The sequence below is a fragment of the Clytia hemisphaerica genome, unplaced genomic scaffold, assembly GCF_902728285.1.
Source record: "Clytia hemisphaerica strain Z4C2 unplaced genomic scaffold, Clytia hemisphaerica genome assembly, whole genome shotgun sequence".
In the NCBI taxonomy this organism is placed as follows: domain Eukaryota; kingdom Metazoa; phylum Cnidaria; class Hydrozoa; order Leptothecata; family Clytiidae; genus Clytia; species Clytia hemisphaerica.
Window position 1 is genome coordinate 605,754 of NW_027104107.1, and position 22,211 is coordinate 627,964.

A 22,211-nucleotide genomic window follows, 5' to 3' on the forward strand; every position below is an offset into this window, starting at 1 on the left:
TGATCAAGCGTGATCATTCTATTCTGCCATTTCATTTCAAATCGCTTTTTGGACCTACCCCGGTGGAGGTCCTATAAATTAACCCGTGTTCGTTAGTTAGTTAGTTCGTACGTTAGTTACCAACTTTTCTCGAGATTGGCTCATTCAATTTTTCTGATTTTTTGCACAAAGGTGCATTACTATAAACCCTCGAATGTGACGGAGCCCGATTTTCGAGAAAAAAAGTTTTTCCGGACGGTAGAACCGTAAATGTCCCGAAAAAAGCGGTTTTTTGAGATTTTCTCGAGATTTTATCATTAGTTTTTTGCGATTTTTTGCACATAGATGCACATTAGTACTGCCGAAAAGGTGTCGAAAAACGTTTGCCGAAAAAAAAAAAATTTTTCCGGTCTGTAGAAACCGGAAATGTGCCGGAATCGTCGTTTTTTCACATTTCCGTCACATTTTTTCAACTTATTTAATTGTTTCTTTACAGAAAATGTTCTTTATGATGATGCCCAAAACTTAGCATCGTTTTGATTTCCAAAAAATCATCCTTTGAATCCGGAACTCCTTAAAAATCGCCGGAACAGCCGAAAACCGGCGTAAAACGGTTTTCCTTCATTTTTTCAACTTATACTCGACAGATTTTCATGATTTTTTGCACAATGATGTAAAATGGCAATGCCCAAAATGTGACTCCTCAATCTGTGATGAAATAATGAAAAACTGAAAACTAAATGTTTTTTTTACTCCAGTTTTAATTTTCTCTGAATGATTGATTAAAGTGTCGATATTATTTTTCTTTTACCGTTAAACATCGATTCGTTTCTTTCTCCGTTCCAATAGATATATAAATCGAAATTTAAAATTATACATTACTTCCATTAAATTCTAATTATTCGTTTTATAAATAGGTAGGTCCATTGAAGTATTACTTGTTTCTACTGCTTTTGTTCAGTTTCGTTAGTGTTCACAAATATACAAAAAATTTTTAAGCTTTTGTTAAAACAAAACCACATAATACCTAGTAGTGTGGCTGTAGGGGATCATAGGGGGGGGGGGCAACTGACCCCCTCCAGCGGTGACATTTTTTGGGTGGACTGTGAGGAAAATCCAACGAAGATACCTTCGATCAAAAATTCACAAAGCAATAACCTAGAGGAGTATTTTATAAAAGTTGCTACCCAGCTTTTCTAATCTGTTGATTATTAGAAAACATCGCGTCACAAATCCATTAATTAAATTATGTTAATTGAATTCGAATATTTCATTTAGTCGTATCCTTCTTCTAAACATAACATTATTATTTTATTTTGAAAGTTTAAAATACCATTAGCAATCGTATGTATTGTTTTGAACTAATACTACTTACTACATGATAAAACAAAATGCCTTTAATGAAGTTTTTATCCATTCAAAGGCAATAATTAATTGCAGTCTGGGTTTTAAGAATGATGACACAGCTCTCAACATTTTAAAACATATTATTCCAATGTGCAATGGGGTTGTTAGCTTGCAAAATGAATTTCAGAATTCATAAGAGGAAAATTATTCTTTTATTTGGCTTATTAACATTTTGGACCTTTGGGAGATTTATCTTTCGTGATTTTAAAGAAATTAAATTGAAAGGTATTTACCGGTTTAGTTCGTTTTCGTTAGTATGAAAAACATCAAAAAGCGTCATCTTCCTAGCCTTTCTAGAGGGCGGGATGCGCCCATCTTTTCGCCAATCGCCCTTCTTCAAACGTTTCAAGGGCGTCCATACGAAAAGGATGATAAAAACTAATTTTGAGGAAAAAGAATTACCAGTATCTTTGGGAAGACTTGGTTTTACCCCCTGAAAAAGTTCCACTTTTTGAAGCATACATGTTTTTTCTTTTATAAGCATAACGTTTATAAGCATATGCAGGCTCAGTTTTTGGTACCTAAACAATGGCTCTATTGTTTGAGAACAATAGAATGCTAAGCATAATGCGAGCCTGATGTAGGGGCAGTCACTTGCTTATAAAAAAAAAACATGTAGTCGTTGTCAAAAAGAAATTTAACTCCAAAGAAGAAGTCTATTTTGACGACATCTTTTCCGTGTTTTGTTTTGACACAAGTTCTTGGCTAATCAAAGTTGTTGAAATGAGAATGGTGTTTAAGTATGGATGCATCCCCTCTAATACACCCCGGTGGTCTTTCTACAGATGAGATATTGTAATAGACATGCTATTGTTTTCAGATCAAAAAACCCAATGAGATGGTTTTGGAGTGCAATTTTTTCATTCAATATCAAATGAGGACGAAATTTTGGCCAAATTTCCAGTGGGGCTGGAGTCGAGCGGGTCTGTGACACAGAGGTGTGCGAATATGACACAATAATTTTGCTTTTTTTGAGCTTAGAAATTTCGAAATTATTAGTTCCTTTTTTTCGCAGGTTAAGACAGTACTTAAAAGGAAAAATTTCATTGCTCTTCTTTTATAAAGTTTCGCTTCGACTTTTATTCGTTAATCCTTCTATTACTCTGTATTCTCTTCTTTAGCAGGTGAATCGTCGTTGGTCGAATACAACCAGAAATGCACTCACAAGCATACTTTACCACAGATGTTACTTGCTGTAAACTTCAATTTCCCACACTACGAGAACATACCAAGAATCAAGAAATACGAACGCATCATTCATTAAAAAAGCTTTAAAAGTTTTTAAAAGAAATGTCAATTTTGAAAATACAAAAATTGTATGCTTTATTGGTCGCTCAGATTTAATCTATATCCCAGCAGTCCATTCGCAAGGATTTAAAATAATTGGAAATATCTACAACCGTGAAAAAGTTTTTTTGGAAATTGCAGTACCAACGATCATGTATTATCTGGATTTGAAGGAAAATTTCATTGATCTGGATGGAAACTATTACAATGACATTGTAGGGTACACAAAAGACTATTGGAGTGGCAAAGCATTTTTTGACACTCATAACGTAAACACTACATTCACACATCCATTGAAATTATCGAATCCATTATTAAAATCGTTTGTTGAAGGAGTCTATGTGGAACAAATTAAAAGTTTTAGAAAACAGTGCAGTTGGTGAAAGCATCTAAAAACTTTATTTCAAAAATGCCTATTTTTATAATCTATAGTTGCTTCAAAATAAATGGTATTTGGAATAAAAAATCTAGACAGTGCCTAACCTGACAGACCATCCATTCAGCATAAATTAAGCTCAGCTCTAAAGGGCGATTGCGAACGTGGCTTTTACGCTTTTACGAAACTCCTTTAGAATTACAGTAAATACGAGTCTGCGCTGAGTAATCAAAATCTGATTGGAGATTAGACGGTGTCTAAGATTTTGTTGACTTCTGTTTTTACTGATACATTTTTGCAATTACGGCTTATCAAAAAAGTCGATCCTCTTGGATTCAGTTTTTGAAAGATTTTAATCATGGTTTGGTATTTTTATTATCTAAGTAAAGAAAGATTATTGAAATTCTGATATAATCATAGGAATGAAAATTTACTTGAACCAATATGAATAGATAGAAAATTGACACAGAAGATTTTGGACCAATTTATTCTATCATTTTTCGAAATAGCGATGTACGAGCCAGGGTTAAAACACTCGAAAAATTGTGTTCTAGGTTTTGATTTATTAATTTCGCCTAGCGAAAGTATTACGATCAGCTTCTGTGGTGGCTCGTGGTTTGGTGGATTTTTTTTGAGAAAACGAAAGTACTTGATACGGTGGACGAACTCACTAAAATTAATTTACAAATTACACGCTCGTATAACCACGGACGATTTTCGTAGGTTTTCTTTGGATTACGTCATATATCTTTGTGTCTTTAGCTTCACAGTTTTTGTTTTTTCTTTATTTTCTTATAAGCATATACTTTATAAGAATCAAATCAATAGCTCTTGATAGACGGTGACATACCTTTCGGTAATTAATTCTTACAAAGTAAACAAGGGACGGCGCTCAATATGAGCATATTTATTTTTCTTACAAGCATTTACTTTATAAGAATCAAATCAATAACTCTTGATAGTTGGTAATATACCTTTCGGTAATTAGTTCTTACAAAGTAAACAAGGGACGGCGCTCAATATGAGCATATTCATTTTTCTTATAAGCATCTACTTTATAAGAATATCATCAAATCAATAACTCTCGATAGATGGTGGTATACCTTTCGGTAATTAGTTCTTACAAAGTAAACAAAGGACGGTGCACAATATGAGCATGTTTATTTTTCTTATAAGCATTTACTTTATAAGAATCGAATCAATAACTCTTGATAGATGGTAACATACCTTTCGGCAATTAGTTCTTACAAAGTAAACAAGGGACGGCGCTCAATATGAGCATATTCATTTTTCTTATAAGCATCTACTTTATAAGAATCAAATCAATAACTCTCGATAGACGGTGGTATACATTTCGGTAATTAGTTCTTACAAAGTAAACAAAGGACGGTGCACAATATGAGCATATTTATTTTTCTTACAAGCATTTACTTTATAAGGATCAAATCAATAGCTCTTGATAGACGGTGACATACCTTTCGGTAATTAGTTCTTACAAAGTAAACAAGGGACGGCGCTCAATATGAGCATATTCATTTTTCTTATAAGCATTTACTTTATAAGAATCAAATCAATAACTCTCGATAGACGGTGATATACCTTTCGGTAATTAGTTCTTACAAAGTAAACAAGGGAGGGCGCTCAATATGAGCATATTCATTTTTCTTATAAGCATATACTTTATAAGAATCAAATCAAAAACTCTCGATAGACGGTGATATACCTTTCGGTAATTAGTTGTTACAAAGTAAACAAGGGATGACGCATAATATGAGCATATTTATTTTTCTTATAAGCATATACTTTATAAGAATCAAATCAATAACTTTTGAAAGAGGGGGATATACCTTTCGGCAATTAGTTCTTACAAATTAAACAAGGGACGGAGCACAATATGAGCATATTCATTTTTCTTATAAGCGTTTACTTTATAAGAATCAAATCATAGACGGTGATATACCTTTCGGTAATTAATTCTTACAAAGTAAACAAGGGATGGCGTGCAATATGAGCATATTTACTTTTTACAAGCATATACTTTATAAGAGTTCTTAAAAATTAAACAGCAATTTTTCTTATTTTTTAGTGATTTTAAGCCCCGTTGTTCTTGTGAAATTGTTTCATCAAGGCTCGATGTAAAGTAGATCTCTACTTCTTATTTTTCCCATGCAGTTCGAATTCTAGGCGAAATTTTCGACTTTAAGTCGTCTTGTTTTAGATTTATTTTTAAGATTTATGGTTGACTTTATCAATTAATTTTGGTTTTGATAAATTTGTAGTTACTTACATCAAAAACAAAATCAAAGAAAGTTTCAAAATCTTCTGTATTAATAAAATTTACAGTTTCTTTATAGTAGTCAATGATTTCATTTTTAAAAGAATAAACGATAGATGGATGCTCTTTTTGAATTTTTCAGGAAATTTGGAATTAACTTTTGTTTGACAAAAATGTTTTAAGCGTTGCGATTTCCCCATCGGAATAACCTGATAACAGATTGCGTAGTTTCTGGCCCAGTACGCTGAAGCTCTATAGAGCTAAAGACGTGGGTGAAAATATACAATTAGTTTTCAGCGATCTTTAGAGCTTCAGCGTGTCGCGTTCAGAAAACTCCACAGCTGTTGTTCCATCCCGTGCGTTTTGCCGTACCAAGTTGACTGTTTTCGATAAAAATTTTCTTCGTTCAATTTGGTATACTTTCGATCAACATGGTGCGGCTAAAAAAAATGGTATCCTTAATAGTGGGAGACTTTTAGTGGCTAGTGGATAACTTAATCATCCCATGTCAACATGGTACAGCGTTTTTGCTCATACCGAGTTGGCTGTGTCACATATAAGCCAACTTAGTCATCCCAGGTCAATATGGTACAGCGTTTTTGTTCATACCAAATTGACTGTGTTACATGTAAGCCAACCAAGTCAACATTGTACAGCGTTTTTGTTCATACCAAGTTGACTGTGTCACATATGAGCTAACTTAGTAATCTCAGGTCAACATGGTACAATGTCTTTGTTCATACCAAGTTTACTGTATCACTTGGGGAACCAAGTTAGTTATCATAAGTCAATATTAGCGAGACTAGGGCCATTCGCGAAAATTTATGCTCGCGAAAAATTCTTAACAACAAAATGAAAGATCTGCAAAAATTCTAACTTGAAATGAAATGTAATATAGCTTTTTTAGCCTGTTAAAGCCACGTAAGTCACGTAATCCCCGTCAAGGTCGGTGCCCCTGGAACTTATCCGAAAAAATACTTGTCAACGTTTAAAACGGCTCTTCTCCACAGAAATCTGTAAATCTGTAAAGGTTTCATAGAGTGCTTTGGCTAAAGAGTGTGCCCAACGGATTAGAATAGGTGGATTAAGAACTCATAGAAAACACTCCTCGTTAGGTTATCAAACTTTTTTACGAGTTTGCTAGCAATTAAAACTTGATAAGTTGTAAAAAAGTTGTAAAAAATCATTACTTTCAACATTTTCATTGGTCATTACGTATCACGTGGAACATTTTAAATAAGAAAATGCACTTTTTTAGCCCTTTCTATCCAATGCAGAAATTAGCCAAATAATTTGAAATTTATTTTCCTAATTCTAAATACAGTCTTCTTTCACCAGTATGCAACCCATTCGTGACCCATCAATAGTTTCTTAGTTATAGACCATACGTTAATTTTCACTTATCTGAAGATTGCCATTGACAAAAGATTAAAAATTTACATTAAAACTGGTCTAGCGTTTGTTGATGCTAAAACTTAAGTGCAGGATTTAAAATATTTGCAAAATCATCAAAATTGATCGAATCATAGGACAAATTCGTTTTCGAAACTGTATAAATTGGAAAATTGTTCTTATAAAAACAATGAAAAAACTAAACGAGGAGTGCGCAGAGTCATTTACAGATTTTTCTTGTAACAATGAGAAGACAATGGATCTCTCTTGGGAGCAACGAGAGAAGTTAATCCACCTATTCTAATCCGTTGGTGTGCCGTGGTTAGTTAGGAAAACCTACCCAGGTCACGTGACATTACAATGGAATTTTAGCGCTTGACCAATCAGAAGCTTTATTGCAGAATTTTTCAAGAAATCTGGAAATACATGAGCTTAGTCTACAATAGACAGCACCAGGCTTTTTTACGCATTTACGTTTTACACTTCGAAATGAAGGAAGATCAGAAGCAGCCACCGACCTAAAATTTGCAAATATCTGTTCTGATTTGCCAGCTGGAAGGATTTTCCCGAAATTAAGAACAGTTCCTCTTGTTTTCCAGGGGAGAAATTTTTACTTCAGAACAGTTATATTTTTCTAGCTAGGAGGTAAAAAAACTTTCAGAACAGGTACTAAATTACCAGGTGATTGATTTTATGCGAGTAAACTGTTCTTATCTACCAGGGCTGACAAAGTCTTGTATAAGAACAGCCCAAGAACAGATCGCTAAATTCCAGCTCGACTGAAGGACTTTTAAGAACAGAAACTTAATTTCCAGCTAACAGTTTAAATATCTGTGCGAACAGATCGACAATTTCCAGATGTTCTACACAGATGGAGAATTTTCACCTGTTACTCCAGACAACCACATTCAGAAGGATAAGAACAAATCTCAAAGACTCTTTGACTTTTTTGAATTTCCCTCAGAACAGATAGGGAATTCTTAGACACCTTATTTTTTGGATATCAAACTATTTTTTCATAAGAACAGATCATATTTTCCAGCTGGTCCCAATCTTCAGTAGAGCAGACCATATTTTTCCAGCTGGTTCCAATCTTCAGTAGAACAGACCACCTTTTTTCCAGCAGACTTTTTTCTTTAGTTCACTAAGAACCCGGGGGGGTACTAGAGTTGCGAGCTGACGGGGGGTGCCACCCGACTTTCGAACTTTGGACCCTTACCGGGACTAAAAAGGAAAAAACAAAGGAAAATTTTGGGAAGTTTACGATCCTGAGCGGGACAATTTTGACCAAATTTGTCCAAATTTCGATCTTTCAGGAGGTAAAAAGTTGAAATTTTCTTATTTTTCCGACCCTTAGCGGGACTTTGGAAATCCAAAAAAGGTACCCTTAAGGGCGGCACATACCGTACCCTCCATTTGCCTAAGTAGTACCCCCCCCCCGGGCTAAGAACAGGGAGACCGCCATATCCAGCTGGAACGTGCCTTCAGAACAGATATTTTGAAGTCCCTCTTCGGTGGATGCTTTCGGAAGATATGACATAGCCTATCCATAAGCCAGCTTTCTTTCAAGAACTCAAAAAGAATCTAGGAAAGAATCACTCGTATGCAGTCTCTTAGCACACTTTTTGATGATTTTGAGATAGCACCCCGGGGGGGGTACTAGGGTTGGTGAATGAGGGGTATGTGCGGACGGGACCTCCGAAAACCGACCCTTAGAGAGACCAAATTTTAGTGAAAAAGTGACCCTTGCCTTACAGAGACTTTTTTGTAATTTTTTCTCTCAAAATCAAATTTTTTTTCTAAAAATCGTGATTTTTCCCACCCTTAGAGAGACTACTTTGAAATTTCCTGATTTTTGTAACCCTTAGAGAGACTTTGAAAGGTGAAACCCCGACCCTTACCGTCCGCACATACCCAGCACCTATTTTTGCCTAAGTACCCCCCCCCCCCGGGATAGCAACTCACGAACTCACGAGGTTACGATTGTATCACACGTCCATCAGCAGTAAAATAAAAAAGTGGTACAAGTATAGCTCTGGGTATGAGATAACCTCAGGAGTAAATCAAAAAAGAGCCAGAGTTTTCATCATCAGAGAAAATATTAAAGACTTAAAGAGAACGGTCCAGTCAGCAGCAAGATTCTGATTTGGACCGACCATCCGTATATATTCACTACCCCTACCCGGGGTCTGTCTGCCAAGTTTCTCGGGGGCTTCCGTAGTATGTTTCACTTTCGATTTCATTGCATTTTCTAAGAATCAGTCGGGTTCAACTTTAGCTTTTTAACCTTGGAAGAAGGACACTGAAAGACTTGGTGTGTGGAAACGAAAAATCTAAATATTAAATCATAACTTTTCGTTATATACTATACTTGGGACCTTTTGTCAGTACACACTGGTATATATCTCTCTGTTAGGTATGTTAAAATTTCATGTAATTTCACATATGAAGCATTTTTTTGACATTCCATTGAGCATTGCATTTTGGCATTGTGTAGGTAGAGGTGATAGTGCAGTAGGTTAGGTGGTTATAGGTATGTTATGTGGCAACAGCTACCGTGAATTCCACTTGCATCAGTGGAGGGAAACTTGCATAGCCATCAAATAGAACTTTTCACCTTTCCGTCCGCCATCTTCTGAATTGTATGCAAAAATACAGGAACGAAAATGCCGTGGTTGGATTTAGTTGGATATGTATGCAAAACATATGCAAGTTTACACAAAGATTAAAAAGACAACAAATAAATTTTATAATCATTAGAACAATAAAAGATGGAATTTCTTAATCCAAAAGGAAATATTTACAGAACGACCAAAGCTGTTTAGGAATTTGTTCTTAAAGACATTGGTCATTGCATATTCTGTTTTCATGCCATAAAAAAATTCCACGAAGACGGAGTACACACATCAAACTTTCAAAACACGCAAACTGAAAGCAGTAATTATGACGTCACACTTTCTCAATGTTTTGATTTGATCATTTGGCGGCTCTATTCCCAGGAGAATAATTTGCCGTCAGCCGAATAAGGATTGTTTTTTACCACGCGGGTGATTTTTCAGTTTGAGTTTTTGTCTAATGTTATGGTCTTTTGAAGTGCTTGATCTAAGAGATGAGTGAATATAATTGTTTTCAGTTTTCAAGAGAAGCCAATTTAATCTTTCTTCTACAAGATTACACTTTAATATAATGCCTGTAATGCATGTAAGTTTTATATTAATACTTTCTTTTTGCATATGTTTTGCATACTTTCTAAGGGAATTTCACCACGGCAATTCCACCACGGCAATTCAGCCACCATAATTTTTGCATACAATTCAATATGGCGGATGGAAAGGCGAAAAGGTCTATGACTGACCAATCATGTGTTTCACTGCATTCCTGGTCCTCTATCACCATTAGGAAGAGTGGTGATAGAGGACCAGGAATGCAGCGAAACAGCAAAGACCAATAATTGGGCATCAGAGACAAGAAGAATTGCTAGAGACATTGGGGTAGACTTTAACACTGCCAAGGAATACAAGAAAGAACTATGGAAGAAAACAATAAAGAGGAAAATTGCTGAGCAGATTGAAAGGGAGTTGGATGAGAAAGAAATGAGAAAGATGAGGCATCAAAGTGGACAAAGGTTTGAAAGGAAAAGTTATCTAAATAAAATGGGATTAAAGGAAGCTAGTGAAACGATGAGAAGGAGGCTTGAAATGATTGATGTTGGTAGTAACTTTGGAAGGAAGAGAACATGCAGGCTATGTGAGGAGAAAGAAAGCACTGAACACATGATAGCATGTAGAAGTACAACAGCTCCTGCCGAATTGACAGTAGCATGCTTGAAGGAAACGGACGATCTTAACATCATTAGACAAACAAATCAATTTCTAAATCTCCAAATAGAAAAAAGACACAAAGAGGAAAAACTAAAAGAAACATTGTAAACAAATCAAAAGGAAAAAAAAAAAGAAACAAATGTCTTGCACCTTATACATGATTTAGCGGAAGAAGGTGCTTGTTGATGTAACACTGTCAACAAAGAGGACGATTATAAGATTCAAGATTCAAGATTCAAAGCAGCAAAATTCCAAAACAAATCAACTACCGTCAACTGCTCTAACTTAGGCAGTCTAAACTTAAACTCCTATATCAGGATTAGAAACTAGGCTAGTCTTACCTCTTTTATCTTTTCCTTTACAACAATACAATGCTGACAAGTTGACACAGCACATGTGTACATGTACATTGACAAGTAATCAGGTAATCCCTGAGAGTTTTTATAGAAATCTGTAACAAAAACGAAAGTGGTCTCTTCTACTGATTGCTTCCCAGCGCTCCTTTGCAGCTGTTTATCAAATTTCCACCAATGAGGTTGCTGCATTTCAAACAGCCCTTCATTTTGAAGAATAGGTGCAAAAAAGTGAAACATAGAAAAGTTTTATTTTTCATTGCATTTAAATCGAAATAGGGGATTTGGAAAATTTTCTATGTTTAGTTTTTTGCACAAACCCCTGTAACTATGGGTGAGCACCCTTTTCCTAAGATGTTGGCTTGAAATCAAAAATGAAACGACTCAAAACGAAAATAAATCGGCCCGTACTCGAAATCTCGTAAACTTGATATAAAAGTCTATACTGTTAGGACGATTGGATTGGTTGAAAAACATGATGGGACTGTTGCATATCTGGTCTGTATTTTCACTTACTGTACTGTAAAATCGAAAGAGAAATCGTGTATTTTTAAATACGCTGTTGCTTAACTCAAATTAAATGACTTTGGAGGTTCGGTGAAATTGTGGTCGAATTGCCGTCCCATGTTTTGTCAGATAGTCCCAAACGCAACTCCACTCGCAGCTTTACTCTACCATTTTTGTTTTGATATTCAACTTTGTATATTAATGTCGACCAGCCAGGTCATTCATTTGAGGGCTATTAGCCTCCACTGATGCAAGCTACCCGACTTCGTGGTACCCTGCGTATTTGTGTAATGTAATCTTGTCTCTGGGAAAATCCCTTGATTCAAATGTTTACTCTTCAAACATGGTTTTCGTGTTTTTTTTAGTTTACACCCCATTCTAACAGACCCACTGGGACCCCTTCCCACTGGAAAAATTGGTCAAAATATCATCCTCGTTGGAAAGTTACCCTCCAATTTTTATCCTCAATCGTATTTTTCCCATCCCCACTGACTTTTTTGACTTGAAAATAAAAGAATTGATATCCCAGCCATAAAAAAATATGTGAATATCAATCCCCACTGATCCCCATCGAGTTTCAGGTCGTTATTTTTATCCCCACTGGCTGAAAGAATCCTACCGGGAGGGTCTGTTGTAGAAGGGTGTGTTTTTTTCCCTACAAAGCAGAGTGTTGGAAAAAATAAAATTGTTCTGTAAATTACAAAATACTATATTATGTATTTTCATTACTGTACATATGATTAATGTGTAAGCACGGAACTCAGAGTGATATTATACTTTTTAGTTTTGGAAGATAACTTTTAAAATATTGATATATGGCTCTGGTTCTTAACTAATCAAACACTCTTATGGCATTGATTTACCACGCCTATTTTGTATTATGCATTATGTAATATGCATTATGTTTTATTTATGCATGAATTTGGACCTGCCGGATTCGAAGCAAAGATACTATGCCTAGGGGGTACCAAGAGGGACCAAAGCAAAACAACGATAGAATTTGAGCTGTTTACAACCCTTACAAAGCCTTAGGGGGAATTGAATTAGTTTTTGTGATTTTTATGACCCTTTTGAAGATCGAAAAACAGACCCTTAATGAAGGGCAGCACATACCAAAACCCTCCTTTTGCCTAGATACCTAGGTACCCGCCCAAGGGGTACTTGAGCACAGTAAAATTGAAAAGAAAGCTTTTACAGTAAAATATATATCAATAGTCGTGGTCAGAGGAGAAGGTTTAAAATTACTCAATGGATAGTAGTAATAATAAAATTTTCCATAATGTCTTTCTATGACCTGTGCAACCCAGAGGTTTGTGGATAATTTCTCAAGACACAGAGCTATTTTTCTTTGCAACCCTTGAAAACAAAAAAGCCTACCACACTGGCCAGATTTAAACCTTGGTTGATCAAAACTTCCCCTCAGGGCAAAATCGTTACTTTCAAATGGCTGTAATTTTTTATCCTAAAGTCTGTCTCAAAAGTATGTGAGAACACTTTAGCTTTCTGACATTTTCTCAACACCCATTCATGCTATGTTAGAAAGTTATACACTGTTGGAAAGATATTTGCAAGGAGAAGGATCTAAAGGATAAAAGATTTTTGAAAAATTCGAAAATGAAGAAGAACAATGATGATGAAAAAATGAAGATTTTTATCTACTTTTTGAAAAATAATTTTGATTATTTGAACCTTCCTGATTTCAAATCTGTGTTCAGATTTTTCACATCTTTTTTAGTTAAAAAGTTACAGCTTTAAGAATAAACCATACGAGAACAGAAGGTTTCGAGGGCTAAAATAGTAACAATAAGTTAAGAATATTTCTTTACATTTTAAGGCCTTATGGACTCAAAACGTCAAAACCACCTAATTTCTTAATCTTAGAAAATTGCAGAAAATACTCACCTAATGCTAATATTGAAATACTTGTACTTGTACTTGATGCATCCGTTAGGTGAAGTATACAAAGTCTTTTCTCCATTTTTCACGATCGGACATGGCTGTAACGAGGTCTTTGCCACTGAGTCCAGTGTCATCTTCAAGGATTTGTCGCAGGGTGATGTTCGGTCTACCAGTGTCTAATAGTGAAATAGGAACATTTTAAGAAAATTTTAAGGCATTAAGGCTCAACTAAAAAAGCTAAAGATCCGAAGGCTTATAAAAAAACACAACACATATTTCGTTGAAAAGATTCTCGATTGCGCAATCCTTAAGTCCTTTTTTTTTTGCCAAAAATATTATGATTCATTGTATCCAATTCACCAATTGTATTATTAATCTTTTCTTTAGGGATCTTCTAAATATTCATAAAAAAATGACAGAAAAAAGTCTTTTGGATGATGATCTTGAACTGAAAAATCTTTCAATCAAAGAATTGAAAGCATTGATAAAACGAAGTAATATCCACTCCAGTTGGTTATCTTCATCCAAGAAAGATATCGTATTACATCTGTCCACTATATCTACAGAATGGAAAAGATACGTTTCTTCTATCATCGATTTTGAAACAGTGTTGGCTAAAGGTAGCGAAGAGGTCCTTCAGGATTGGAGTATGTCTGGTGGTATCAAGCGCAAGAAGAGAAAATTACGTGGAAGACAGGTCAACATGGCTCCCGAGGTTGATGTCTCTGCGTCTTTTAAACAAGCAGCAAGGAATGCTCTCCAAGCTTCTGTCCATATTATACCATCAGGATCTGGTGTTTTCATTTCGGACACTGTTATTTTAACATGCGCACATTGCATTGATCATGATGACGATGATGATGAAGGAAAATATGTTTTCCCTAAAACACGTTTGAATCGAATCAAAGAAATTGTTACGCCACACAGACAAACGGTTGGTGCCAAATGCATAGGCTATGATGAATCAGCTGATCTAGCCTTACTAAAGATTTTACAAACATCAAAGAGTCCTGTAATCGAACATACTTTCCTCAAAGTTTCGGATGCTGAACCTGAACAAGTTTTTGCCATAGGAAATCCTTATGATATTGATTTAGAGACAGATCTGAAACATCAACCGACCGGTTTCACTCCCTTTTGGTTCTCTGGAGGTGAATATGAATCTGTAATGAAGAAAGCCTCTAAAAGAGGACTTGGACGTTTGAAACATTCATGTTGGACTTATTGGGGGCACAGTGGATGTCCATTGATTGCAATGGAAGAGAAAGATGGAGGAATTCACGAACCCCTCCTGACAGGTATCCATAACTCATGGGATGATAGGAATGCTCAGCGTCATGGGGTACCATTAGAAGAAGTTAAATCTTTTTTAACTAAAAACGCCCATTTTCTGTAGTATTGTATCAATTTCGAGAGTCAAAGTTTTGTCACCATAACTTTATGATGTTTGATTGAGATTTGACAGGTCACGTTAATCTGAAATCCTCCGCTTTTTTGTTATTTCTTTATGTACGTTCTCCTCATCGATAATATTACGTTACGTGGATTCTGACGTGGATTCTCACGTTTTATTCCAGTTTTTCCTACCGTCGATTTTTGACGTTTTTGAGCACTTTCAGAAAGTAACTTTATTTGTTATTTAATTGAGAATAACTTTTGATCTAATGAATCGAATTTAATAAATGACTCATTAAAATTTTTTTTATTCTTAGATTTTGAGAAAATAAGTTTTAAAGAGAGAAACTTTTTTTTTGGCGCACCCGGTGTATAATTTTGTACAAATGTTCTTCGGACAAAGAATTTGTAGCATTTTTGTATGTTTTTATGTAATTTTATGTGGATAATTAAATTAATTTATTAAAAAATATTTCGTATTTTGTATTTATTTTGAAAGATATTGTGTGACCATCACCCAACGTGAAACAGAAAAGGTATTTTACACAGTTTTGTATTTTTAACAAATCCAATTAGGATGAAGGGCATTGACAGTGAAATTTCTTTTTGTCTAACTAAATAACTCTTCGACTTCGAGAGAGAGTTTTTTCTCAAAACACAAGATATCAAAGTCAAAACATTCTTGATTGAAAAAAAGCCACAAAGTTAAATTGAATTTTCAAAAAGAGTCTTACATTTTGTAAATTTTCTCGAGCTTACGTGTGAACTCATTTTTCGTCTTTTCCCTTTGTAGAAAAGAAAAAGAAATTTGGTCAAGTAAGCTGGGATCAACCATTTATCGACAAAGAAACTTTGTCAAAATTCTTTTTTTCCATTTTCTTGCTAAAATGTATAGATTCTTTCGCTCCTTCAAATCAATATTCTATTTTTTTCAGATCATGCCTTCTCAGGACGCTCTCCACTGGATTTGAAACATTTAACGAAAAGTGATCGGTATTAGATAGTTGCCAAAAATATTTTTTATGAAACTTACATTTTTAACACAACACCTTTCATATATCAGATCTAAAGAAAAGAGTATACGTGATAGACAGGTATGTTACTTTCATTTCCCATGATAAGCACCAGAGGCTCGGATTTTAAAAGGACACCCCTGTCTAGGTGACCTGATCAGAATTTATTTATCTAACGGACCCGTGATATACATACACTCTTTTTTATAAGAACCAGTAAATTTTTTTTCTTCATTTTTTTGCACTTAGAGCCCAAAACTATTCTTGTTCTTCTGTTTGGGCAATTTGAAGTATTTCAGGCACGACCTTGTATCAGTAATCCGGATAACCCGGTGAAAAATAAGTGTAGGGTCGGTGGCAGTTCTGGTGTAGGGATAGATGTTTCTTCCTTTTGAAGATGCAATCATGTTCTGATTTCATACATTACAGGTTTGACTTTTAAATTAAATTTTCAAACAAGCGTTTCTTTGCTGGATGTTTCTTGACTTGTAAGGGAACGTATTGAAATTTCTTCTCGGTGACTTATTCTCATACAAAATCGTTATCTTTTCAGGAACCAAAACTGGATGGAATTTATCATATTTTCATTTAAATAATCAGGAAATGGCATCAAATGATTGGTTGATTCTCCAGCTCATCTTCAGTACGGCCGTTATATTGATTAACATTATTCTCTTCCATTTTCTAAATGCTCGAGTACCGTCTTCCGCTCAAAGTCTCATTTCACCACCACACATACCTAACGAATTGCACACAATAAAGAAATTTGGTAACAGTTTATCTCTTTTGAATGTGTTAAGTGGTGCTTGCTTGCTCGTTACGGCTATAGTTACTTTGATAACCTATCACTTATCTGGCTATTATCCATACATGGGGCTCGCAGAAACGTTCATTCTAGCAATGACTGTTATCAGTACTATGTTTCACCTGTTGAGTATCATGGTGAACGACTTTAAAATTTCGTGCCGAGATGACGTTCTACCCGAAGAAAATAATTTCTACATCGCTCTAACGTGGATCTCGACCCTTGTTTGCACTTTCCTGCTATTTTTCGTGTATCTGGAACACGAAATCACCCTGATATTCAGTTGTATTATCTTGGTCACAGACTTCTTCTTGCTTGCATGTTACATAGATATCACACGACGTACAATCATTAACCGGCGTATGGAAGTTCGCGAGAAACACTCGAACGACCTTTCAAGTGACACGATTTGTAGAGTTCACGCGCATCTTTTACACGACTCGTCACACTTTCATCAACTTTTTTTAGGTATTCTATTGACTAGCTCTTTCATTTTATTTACAATACCATTCTCGTTGGAGCGATTAATATGGCACCAAAATCAGTTGGTTTCTTATGTTTGTGTGACCTTCAATTCTATCTCACAAGCTGTTATTTTAGCAGTACGAATAAACATGAAGTAAATATCATGAAATTCAACGTGTAAGGGTAACCAGAGGATTACCAGGTGAATTGATGTAATGGATTTAGAAATGCTATTTCTTTTTTTAATATGTATAGTACTGTTTTTATTTTTCTAACATATAACTATTTTGAAGGAATATTTATTTACAAGAGCAATAATGACATAACATCTGTGTTAAAAGTACGAAAGGCCATCTTGAATCGAGTTCCAACACAGCAGAGTATATCAGACATATTCTTTGAAGATTCTTTGCCTTCTTTTCTCTTTTGCTTTCTATTTAGTTTTTCACTAAGTAATACCCTGTGAACACGTCATCTCAAGTTCTTAGTTCGAACCGGCATTTTCTCTCCATCAATTTTCTTGCAACATATTCACGTCGTTTCGTTTTATCTGTTGGATGTAGTAAACAAATTCGTTTAGCTATCCTCAATCTTGCCATATATCCTAAAAATTAGAGAAACATGAGAATTTGAACCATTCATTCAAAAATTTAGTAGATTTAGCTGATAAGGATTTTTGTGCTGATTTCAGTGGGGGGCGTACGGTATTTCGGAATTGCGGAAATCTACCTTTTTTGCTAAATTTCGGTATTACAAAGTTTTTATCCCCCTTTTTCGGAATCCATACATGAAAAATCAAATTTGATGAAAAATTAGTCAAAAAGAGGAACAATACCCAAAAAAACGGTTTCGGAATTGCAAGTATTTTTTTACGGAATTTCGGAAATTTTGGCAGAATTATTCGGTATTTCGGAAATCGCAAACCCCGTACGCCCCCCCCCCCCATTTCAGTACCCAAAACTCACCTGGTTTTGAACATTTCTTGAAAATCTTTGATTTGTGTAGCACTAAGAACAAAGAGAGACGAAGGATGAATACCACGAGTGTGTTAATTCTCGTAGACATAATTGTATAAATTTTTCATCTTTGGTAAAAATCCAATTAATCACGAACAAACAAAATTTTCAAAACAAAAATATGATACAATTTTCAAAATTTAGATAAAGAAATGAGAATATAACAGATTTTCATGATTTTCATGATATTTCGTTTTTTAGTTTTATCGAATACTTACAATCATAGATCTGAACAAGGACATCAAGTTCGCAAATTGCTAAAAAAGACAAAAGTGTTTCTGATAAAGCTTACATCGCGAACAAGTGTAAGGCTAAGGGCTATTAAAATGAGTTAAAATGTGCTTGAAAATGTTTAATATATTTTGAGATAATCTTTCTCCTTTTTGAGATAATATTCTTACGTGAAATTAGATGTCTAAATCTTACTTGGAGCTCTAGCATTGATCACAAGAGGTCGCCCTGTTGGTAAAGGGGTGAACTGAAAATTATATTCTTCCCCATATGAAATATCCACTGTTGTGAAAAGATTTTTCTTTGTCTGTAGCGAGTCATTTGTTGTGAAATTGAAGTATCTGGTTTCTGTTTTTGATGAGAGCTGTGAGATTTGTAAGACGTATCCCCAACATTCTGTTGAAAACAAAAATGCAGAGAAAAAAATTAGCAGGTATTTTGTCAAAGTTAACTCTCTCGAATTCGATCTTCAAGGGGTAAAAAATGTTCTTCGAATTAGATTAGAGAAAGGTTCGAATTACAGAGAGTTATTAGACCACTTTTCAGCTGAGGATACTAATATTTAATTTCAAATTATAGAAAGATTCGAATAATGGAGGTTCGAATTATCGAATTAGAGAGAGTTGACTATAGCCTGAATCGCAGATTTAGACTTCTTATAAGAAACCTTTTCGCTAGAGGACTAGCCGAAGCTTAGTATTTTGGTGGTGAGTTTGGAGTCAGGGCATGTGTAAAATTTCGGGAAAAATGAATAGGATATCAGACAAAATAGCTGACATCTTCCAGAATACTTAGCAATCTACAAAAAAAGTTCTAAGAAACATTAGAATTTTATTCCTGTTTCGTTTCATACTCATTAGATATCCTTTTCTAAATGACATTGCAATTAGCAATTGATCAAGTACACTAATTACCTTGCGGAAATAGATTCTCTAATTCAAGAATGAAAATGATCTTCTTTTGAGCAGGGTTGTGAGCGAGCGTCAACCAAAAGTTCTTTGCCGCGGTGTGTTCGCACTTTGGCTGATAAGTTTTGCAAGTGTTTCTCAAATTCTTGTAGGCATTATGTGTCAATGCAGTGCCTAAAAATAGTCAATGTTTAATTTGTATCCCTTCAAATTCCTGGTTAATCTTTCATTACCCACCGAATCACTCGCAGATGAGAAAAAACTTAATGAAACCCCGGATGGAACCTCGATTCATAAACGACCGTACGCGCGGCCCAAAATTAGGCCTTTGAAATTGGACCCTTACAGTACTGAGAAGATTTAGCATAACATGGATAAATTTGGGCAAAATATCGACATTTAATTTACAGTGCATTTTCTTGAACATTTTTAATCATTTGCATTTTCAGGTAAAAAATGGTCAGATTTTCCAGATTTTCCACCCTTAGAGTGCACTTTTCCATCTCTGCTCATTTCGACCCTTACAGCGTGCACTTAGGGAAGCTTGGAAAAGGGACCCTTAATAAATTATAAAGGCCCGTACGGTCGATCGCTTCCCTTCAGTGCCCCCCACCCCGGGGCAGAATATCGTTAGCAAAGCTATTGAACTGAATGCTAACTTACCAGTCACCACAAAACTCTTTACAAATGAAGATTTATCACAATTCTTTGGAACTAAAAAAACAGAAATGATCAAAATTGAAAAATATAAACGATACTCGATGAACCCCCCACGGAGAGCCTCTCTAAAATTAGTGACACTTGTGATTCAAAACGAGGCTTTTAAGTTTTTATGTTTGTTGAGAAAACATCATGTCTAGACCACGTGTTTTATATGCTAGTTTGCTAAAATTATCGTTAAATAAATATGCTTTCTCCAAGGTTGCAGACCTCATGGTCAGCTAAAGTTAGACTAGACTAGACTACCATATCTAGCCAATAAATTTAACGGCTTAGAAAAATATAAATACCTCTAATGACATTCGATTTCACCAATGTTAATGAACACCAGACACAATATAACCAGATAATTGTTTTAAAGTGGTCCATATTTTCCATGTGGTGTTAAAAGTTTAAGGCAATTAAAAAGTTTTTAAATTGTTATTAGTAAGATGTCTCAACGTTATCTAGAGTTGATCAATTTCTTTTGATTCTCTTTTCGTTTGGAGCCATCCCCTTTTTATAGTTACTTGTTGACATGGAAGGAAGACTTTTTATACCTCATTACATATCCGTTTTTCATCGAAACCGAAACTGTCAATTTATGGTTGAGACATAAAATCGAATTGCTTTTGACCGTCTAATTAGTACAGAGAAACACGTCACACATCTAGAATGAACCGGTGAATGAAAATATTGAAAGAAAGTTTTTCATTCTTCGATATCCTATCATCAATATGAAGATTGAAAGGATGATCTTGGAATGTAATAAATTTACTTGCGTAACTTCCGTTATTTATTTGTTTACTTCATCGAAACAAAGAGATAGAAAATAGAGGAGGTTGCACGCTTCTCTTTCTATTATACTATGTTAGTTATGATCATGAATAATTAATGAGGGAAGAAAAAAAGAGGGAAAAGTTTACGGAACCGACTAAATTGAGACAATCGGTGTTTCATTCAAAAAGATACTATCGACGCCGTAAAAAGGTGTTTGAAAACGAAAGTAGAACGAGCAGAGAGACAAATCAAAAAAATGGTAAAAAAATGGCTACTGTTTTCTTTGACAGCTCGAGTCTTTTGGAAATTTATTCTTAGATATTAGCTCTCTTGAAATATACTGTTCACTTTCTCACGTTCTAAAGAAAGGTTTACTTCAATGAGAGTCTATATAGCTGCAAATAAGGTAAGCTAATTACAGGGAGAAATCTAGCACCAGTTGTCCATTTTAGCTTTTTTATGAGCTAAAAAATGTATATTTTTCTACAAAAATCATAATATATTTTAACCATATAATAAACTATCATTAAAAGATAAATATCTACTAACAAATGTATTGAGATTGATAATTTTAGATCAGTTTGGACTGGTTTGGAGAGAAAAGAGAAGATATGCAGATATAAGATGATCAAAAACTTAAGAGATTATAAACTTCAAATTTTTCATCTCATGTCAAAGACTGTCACAAGTGTGAAGGTGTATTTACTTTTTCTGCTTAATTAATTTTTGTTTGAAACTTCACAAAAAACATTTGGAAATCCAAATCAAATCCAGCTAAAATCTAACAAAACAATTGAATAACAATAATTTAACAATAGAAAAATCAGAACGACCTGCCCATAAGTTGAGGTTGAGGTTGGCTGACTAAGACGACCATCCAAAGTGTAAAATCCAGGATATTCGACAAGCAGCTCTTGCATCAATGACGTGAATGTCTTGACTGAAGATGAAAAGTGAAAAAAGTCTGAATGAAAGAATAAAAGACGGAGAAAGTGTTGGTTTTCTATTTTGAAAAAAAACCTCCAGAACATGCAAAGCCAGGAGGAGCACTCACAGAAACATTGATTGCTTAAAAATTAACATTGTACTATTTCATACTAAAAAAACTTTGAATGCAAAATCATTACAAACCTGTAGTTTGCAGCCCTTCAACAGTTTGAATAGCCAGGTACAGTCTCCTTTTTTCTTTCCTCTTTTTAGTGTAGCCAGGTAAGTCTCCTTTTTTTTTCCCTTCTTTTCCTCTTTCAGCCTTGCAAAAAGTGCCTCTGTTTTCCCACCTTCAAAAATGTATTTCAGCCACTAAAATGATAAAAAAGTTATAATTTGGTCCCAACACACAAGTAAACTGTCAACATTATCTCTTATCAAATAAAAAATGCTCCTTTAAAATCATGAGATTTCATTTCACATATTGTATAATATGGAGTAGAATTATCTGGATAATAGTAACACCTAACCCTCCCCTTAAAGGGAACTAGCAGGTGGTGAGAATACCTACAAAAACTAATCCCATTAGAAGAATATAGGATAAAAATGACGAAACGTTTGTCTTTTGTTTTTATGTACTGTCTAGAAAAATTATTTAAAATTTTTGTTTATATCA

The 22,211-nt window shown here is 34.7% G+C and overlaps 1 protein-coding gene and 1 long non-coding RNA gene across 2 annotated transcripts; both read right to left on the reverse strand.

The window, feature by feature from the left end:
* Positions 1 to 17,267: 17,267 nt before the first annotated feature.
* On the reverse strand, positions 17,268 to 20,576 carry LOC136813271 (uncharacterized). The gene is made up of 7 exons (XM_067069782.1): positions 20,140 to 20,576; positions 19,793 to 19,843; positions 19,136 to 19,303; positions 18,417 to 18,617; positions 18,209 to 18,247; positions 17,940 to 17,981; positions 17,268 to 17,578 (listed from the first exon to the last, which is right to left on the reverse strand). Exons 1-7 carry the CDS (start codon positions 20,225 to 20,227, stop codon positions 17,451 to 17,453), a joined length of 717 nt encoding a protein of 238 aa, XP_066925883.1. The 5' UTR covers positions 20,228 to 20,576; the 3' UTR covers positions 17,268 to 17,450.
* Positions 20,577 to 21,082: 506 nt separating this feature from the next.
* On the reverse strand, positions 21,083 to 21,804 carry LOC136813231 (uncharacterized). The gene is made up of 2 exons (XR_010847453.1): positions 21,740 to 21,804; positions 21,083 to 21,548 (listed from the first exon to the last, which is right to left on the reverse strand). It is a non-coding gene; the product is annotated as an uncharacterized lncRNA (long non-coding RNA).
* Between the last annotated feature and the right edge of the window lie 407 nt (positions 21,805 to 22,211).

What these genes read in the sequence shown, in the direction of transcription:
- LOC136813271 (XM_067069782.1), bottom strand. Translation starts at nt 20,227, where the DNA reads ATGGAAAATATGGACCACTTTAAAACAATTATCTGGTTATATTGTGTC. An exon ending in GAAATCGAATGTCATTAGAG is followed by an intron (nt 19,844 to 20,139) that starts GTATTTATATTT and finishes CTGTTTTTTTAG; the next exon opens with TTCCAAAGAATTGTGATAAA. An exon ending in AGAGAATCTATTTCCGCAAG is followed by an intron (nt 18,618 to 19,135) that starts GTAATTAGTGTA and finishes TGTTTTCAACAG; the next exon opens with AATGTTGGGGATACGTCTTA.